General features: G+C 41.3%; 2 protein-coding genes across 5 annotated transcripts in view; one reads left to right on the top strand and one right to left on the bottom strand.

Moving 5' to 3' along the window:
• SESN1 (sestrin 1) overlaps positions 1-6,150 on the bottom strand; it is a 133,580-nt gene that overhangs the window by 2,307 nt on the left and 125,123 nt on the right. For all 4 annotated transcript variants that reach the window (XM_019520126.1, XM_019520125.1, XM_019520127.1 and 1 more), the window contains exons 4-8: positions 4,925-5,107; positions 1,998-2,240; positions 842-989; positions 498-610; positions 70-260 (exon numbers count right to left, since the gene is read on the bottom strand). In XM_019520126.1, the coding sequence (XP_019375671.1) occupies positions 70-260; positions 498-610; positions 842-989; positions 1,998-2,240; positions 4,925-5,107 (878 nt within the window). The remainder of the gene's footprint in view (positions 1-69; positions 261-497; positions 611-841; positions 990-1,997; positions 2,241-4,924; positions 5,108-6,150) is intronic.
• The window catches only part of ARMC2 (armadillo repeat containing 2), a 210,611-nt gene that overhangs the window by 176,575 nt on the left and 27,886 nt on the right, over positions 1-6,150 (top strand). The window lies entirely within an intron of this gene.

Genomic DNA, 6,150 nt, shown 5'->3' with positions numbered 1-6,150 from the left:
GGAAAAAAAAAAAAAAAAAAAAAAAAAAACAGCAGACACTGGCAAATCCAGGAAAGCGATAGGCCTAACCTTATTCCAAACATGCAGTGGATATAGTTCCAGATTGCACGTCTAAGCATGGAAGTATCCACATCTTTGTGCATAGCCATTGTGTGGTAGGTCAGGTTGTATGCAATATGAAACTTCTCGTCAAGTAGCTGTCCCACATCTGGATAAAGACGATTAACCAGGGAATAGCCATGGTCCTCCCAGGAATAATCCTTGAAACAAAGAAAGCACAAGTCAGTGCATAAAGAAGAAACACACAAAGGTTAAGCACTTCTGTTTATTTTGTCTCAGAATAAATAAGATTCAGTGGCTGCCTGCTTAAATTTAAGGGGAAACAACAGTCTAGCTTGTTCACCACAAAACAGTCACTAGTTCTCAGGACCTGGTCTGACTTTCACCAATTATACAGGGCATTTCCTGAGGCTTGTTACCCAAGACCTGCCTGTTACCTGAACACGGAAAGTAGGCACATGCATTCCATGTCTGGAGAAGTCTTTATAACCATAGCTTGTATCTTCAAAGTGACGAGAGACATCTCTAGTTGGTGCCAATTCTTCCTCCTCTGTTAAAATCACATATACAGAGTGGACTTCACAAATTAGTTTAGATGCATTTCAAAAACAAAACAAAATGAAAGTATATTTATGGAGTTATTAAGGATACTTCCTCTTTCAACAGTACTTGCTCTCCAGTCCACCCCTTCCACCCATCAAAAAAGATGTTAAATATCTCGATTTCTCCAAATCAGTTAGGTAAGGCATGATGAGTACACATATCCACTACATATTTTTACCTGAAAAACACACAAACATGCTCTCCCTCTTCTCTCTCTCAAAACGTGTGGCCATCTCTTCTTGGCTGGCTTCCTCTTCATCCCTGCACTCCTGTAACTGCTTCATTTTCTCCATGAGCACTTCAACTTCACAGAGAGACTCTGCAGTCTTAAGAAAACCCACTGTCAAATCTCAAAATTCAAATTCCTTAATCTGTCCTTAATTTACATAATTCCAATTACTGGGTTTTTCCCCCCTTTTCCCTAGAAAGACCAGAACAACTCTTAAATTAAGGTGTATTAGCACCTCAGCAGCTCTGGGCTGATTTTCTTTTCTCACTTACAATTGGAGGTTATTTTAAAATGTTCACAAATGTGTACTTTTCTAGTATGAAAGAACTACAATGCAAAAATCACCCAGCCCAAAGTAAAATTCCCATCCACCTTTGTCCGCTTCCCCTCTGTATTGCAGTCTGCCTATTCCTTCAGACAGCACACCTCAGTAAAAAGATGTACCAAACCCAGACTCTGTTAAGATAAAACGAGAGCAAGACCCAGAGTTGGGTCATCAAACCCAAACCTCTTTTGTTTCTACTGGGGCCATAATCTGAAGCCTGAACAAGTGAGAAACCAATGCAATCCACACAGCAAAAATGCCATGGGCAAGAAATGCCAGCGCACACAGGAATTTAAAAGTCTGGATAGTCTGAGTACAGGTAAGCTGGCAACGAGACTGCTCTCTCAAAGTGACAAAAATAAGCATCACCTTCAGGGGGAAGAGGTTTCTATATTTCAGCCAAACAGATGTAAACATTTATTTTGGCTACTACTGCTACCTACACACGCACAAGCAGTCGGGGGGCCGAGAAGACTCCCAGTCTGTCCTCCCTGCGACACATGGAGGGTAAACAACTGAAGGACAGGCACAGCCCATCACTTCTGGCTGATTCCCCCTCTCTACCAGCACCATTTCAGCTTCACTTAAAATTTTATCTTAACCCAGCTGTCTTGTCCAAACTCAGTCAGACTCCAGGTAAATCACTCAGTTTTGCCACCAATGCGAGACAAAATGAAGACAAAGACCTAGGTGTCATCCCCATGTTAAATTAATGCAGAACTAGCAGTTTGAGACTGCTAACACTGAAAGCCATTAGTATTTATGCAAACTGATACTTACTGAGATGCTTCCAGTGGGGCTAACTTGCATCTCATCAGCCCCATGGTTACCATTTGCAATATCACAGATACAACAGTTACTAACTGAAGGGGGCCGGAAGGTGTGGCCCCCATCGCAATGAATTTCCGGGCTGATTCCACAGCCAAATGTGAAAGAAGCAAGTGAATGGTAGTGCGTGAGGAGAACTACAGCATGGATGAGCTCTGCCAGGGACCAGCTATGCTCTTCAGTCTTCAAAAGTTGCTTTAAAACAAATGCAAAACAAGAGTTACTTTAAAAACCCAGTGGTGGTTCAAATGCTTCATCAGACTAATGAGCCTAATCCCACAACAATTCATTCTCTAGAAAGAAGCCATTCCTCTAGAATTCACAGCCTCTTTCAAGACCTCAGTGAGCCAGAAGCTGTATAAACAAAAGCAGAGTTTACCCTTTACAACAGTTAGACAGAGAGTGGGTGAAGTAAAGGGTAAAGTGTATAAGTTTGAAAGTTAGATTTGGTATTCCCTAATTAAAAGACAAATACCCTCATAAATTAAAAAGAAGTATACTGACCCTACCCCCAGTATCTAGACCAAAGTCTCTCCTGGGATCATTTTATTCTAGATTCTCAATTGGCATTTTACCTACAGGGGGGAAACAAGAGGATTGTACGAATGGATTCACATGGGTAAACCAAAGAACAGATAACTTTTTATTTTTTTGGTTTCAGAAGCAATTGGATCAGTTCAAGGGCCTTTATTTTGCTTACAAATTTCTACTAAAAGCAAGTAGGGTTTTAGAATCACACCATTATAGTAAAACATAATGCTGCTACTCAGGGTTTTAAAATCTAGCATGCAAGTGCAGAGGTTGAATATTTTAAGTCTGTTCTTGTCTCAGAAAGCCCCAGGCAACTCCTGGCAAATTAGCTACCTAAAGAAGGTCTGGGGGTGGCTGAGGGCCTCGTCTTCCCCACGTAGGTGGAATGCTCTAGCTGATAGGATTCTTCAAGCCTCAGCTTCCCCTTCAACCAGGAAAGAGTAGGAGGCTCTTGGCCTTTTTGCAGACAGTAATGCTCCCCCTCCTCCCCACAAAACCAGCCTCCATCTCCCCACCTGGCAGATGTTACAGAGCAAGTAGCAGCAGACTCCTTCCTCATTGCTAAGATTAGAGAAAAGCTCTGAACAGCAGCTGCCAAGCATGAGGTACTTCTAACGAGGGTCAGGTATTTGACCAGTCAAATATCAGTCAAAAATTGTTAAAAATTGTAAAAAGTTGCCAATTGATCCAAATAATACATAGAAGCAGCACACATTTTCCATCAAGAAACATGTAAAAAAAAGACCAAAAAAATCATATTTCTGTCAAGAAAACTGCAACAACAAAAAAAAGGATTAAAACGGGGTTCTTTTTTGTAAACCCACTATAATTTTTGACCAGTCCAAAAAAAAAAAAAAAAAATGCAGCCAAATGACCAGCTTGCCAACCCTATTTCTAACCCCGTAGCCAGGGGTGTGATCACAGCAGGTGTAAGTATGTTCAAACTACCTGTAAACCAGTCTGTCTGGGAAACAATCATAGTAAAGAGCTAGCATAGCAGCACAGGCTTCATTGTGGAACACCCATCAGACTAAGCATGAAGGGCTCATGGTGAGTGCAGACAGCATGCACCATCACATCTTCACCCTGACTGCTACTTAGGTTAGCAGGATGAAAGCTTGCTTGGGTATGTCTGCATATGCTACAAACATGCTTCCCAGGGACAAAGGCTAAGTGCAGACAGTCAAAAAACCCAAGGCTGAATCGATTCAATCTTTGCAGGTTAGTCTAAGCTGCATAAATTGAACCAATAAGCAAGTGAACAGACATTCACTTTTGATTCCAGAAATGCAGCCACATACCTGCAGTGGCCCAGGCCAGAAGCTGGGGGGCACTAGGGCACACCTCCCTGCTCGGCTGCAGCAGACATCTTGGGCCAAAGCTAGCCCACCCACCCTACGAGGGGGAGTTTGTGGGGGCAGTGCAAAGCATCCTGGGATGCTACAGGACTGAGTTACCTTGAATCTGGAGGGGATCCGAGACAGAAGTTCAATAAACCAATTTACCCTAAATCAGTTAAAAGTCTGATACTACATCTATCCAGGTTTGTCTTAAACTGGTTTATGTGCACTAAGCTTCTGTTGTGTTACAGCTCTGAACCACCTTCTGATCTCTTATACTGGTTTGTGTCATTTCTGTCCCTAACCAAAAATGATACTAGCAGGGAGGCAGTTTGTGACTTCAGAGGTGAGAGTAGGGAAGCTTCACTTCAGATTTGCTTAATTTATTATATAGAAATTTGCTTGTAAAAAATTTCAAATAGAAAGCTCATGAAGTCAGTAAAAGGAACAACACAGTAGGCTAGATACTTTATGTTAAAAATAGTTTTCAATGATTCAGATAAAAATATGTTGATCCACTCCTGTTCTTGTCCACTGATATCTCACAGATACTCAAGTCACACTCTTGCTTTTATTTTAAGTGCACATCTGAGCACATACATACACAATTTTTAAAGCCTCAAGTGGGGTTGTATAGAGCCACAGGCATTTTGTAATTTGGTTCCAAGCAGGCCTTAATTGGAGCTGCAAAATCAGGTGCTACATGCCAATGCCATATTTCATATCGATTGGCAGTGCTCGTCTTAGTAGGGTTAAATCTGAAGTACCAGCATCTTACATAAAAAGCAGATTGCTTTAACATAAATTTGTATCATCTCCCAGGGGATTCCCAAATAAGAGCTCCACTGAACGCACTGGGACCAGTAATTATCAAGCCAATTCCAGGTTGCATCATGCAATATCACAACTATAAATAAATATCAAAGTATTTCCTCCCTGGGCCCAGAATATGTAGATTGTGTTTCATGTAATAAAGATTCACTGCATACTGCACAAAAGAAGAGCTACCTCAATATGTTCTTTGGTGAGAAGCCAGGGCCGATGAGCCAATATTTTGTTCAATTCTCCTAAATTCTGCAGTTTTTGAGGTGCATTTTCCAGGCCATTCAGCCATTTGGGATCTCCTCCAACATGAAGGAAATCATTAACGTGGAGGTTAACAAGATAGGAGCACTGATGCCTTGCTGCAGCCTAGGAGGAAAACAAACAGTTTTAATCCAGAAAACAATCGCTACAAGTTGGTGCTTTACAATGACATTGTCTTTTCAAAGTAGCCAACATAAGAATCTGCAGTGGTCAAAATTTGAATTTAAAGCATTAACTTCTAACTAACGTGGTAGCTTGTTTTAATTATTCTTGAAAATATACAACTGAGCCTTTTTTATTCCAACACACTGTTACAATGTCTTGGTTTTGCATCTTTAAAATCCAGTCAATTATAACAGACTTGCTGAAAGCCAATTCTCAGACACCAAGAGAAACAGAGAACGTGATAAAGCATTGTTTACTTAAGGCAGGGATCCAGCTCAGATCTGGGCTGTGGGGGCTCCTCTCGGGCCAGATCCTTGGTGCCAGCAGCACCAGTGCAGGTCTGTAGGCTTCCCTGATGATCATGTCCATTGGTCCAGCAGAAGGCCATGACCCCAACTTCTGGTGCCGTCAGCTGGAATGGTTTCATGTGGTGAATCCGGCCTGCAGGCCATACTTGACAGCCTGCCTTAAGGGAGAACATCTTCCAAACTAGTTTTGACAAGGCCCAAAGTTTCAATATAAACAGAGTGGACACAATACAACAGATTGTGCCACAGCATCAATGAAGGCTACACTACCACCTCTTGCACAACACTGAAACAGGGTTGAAAGCTGACAGAAATTTAATTGGGATTTGCAGCTTCTGAAATATTGCTGGAATGCTTAAGTTAGTTGCATTGAACTGTGCTGGATAAGTCACAGATTTTTAAGCATCTGTCTTGAACATGTTTTTGAAGTACCATGAAACTGATAATAATTTCTACTGATAATAATTTCCCTACTTCTATGACATGCTTTTACCTTTTTCCATGCTCTTACTGAAAGCATTAGTATGCAGATGCTAAGCACCACCTTTGTTACACTATTTGGAAAAGAAAATAAAGAATACTTGTATAAAGCATAAAGTACCTTAGGTAATTTACTGTGGTAGAAGATTTGGTTGGGCTTCTGGCCTGCTTGACTAGGAAAACGGACAGAGACCA

Source organism: Gavialis gangeticus, unplaced genomic scaffold (assembly GCF_001723915.1).
Source record: "Gavialis gangeticus isolate Ggan-Ray unplaced genomic scaffold, GavGan_comp1, whole genome shotgun sequence".
In the NCBI taxonomy this organism is placed as follows: Eukaryota; Metazoa; Chordata; order Crocodylia; family Gavialidae; genus Gavialis; species Gavialis gangeticus.
Note: the sequence above shows the minus strand (reverse complement) of the source record. Positions and strands in the feature narration are given on the sequence as shown.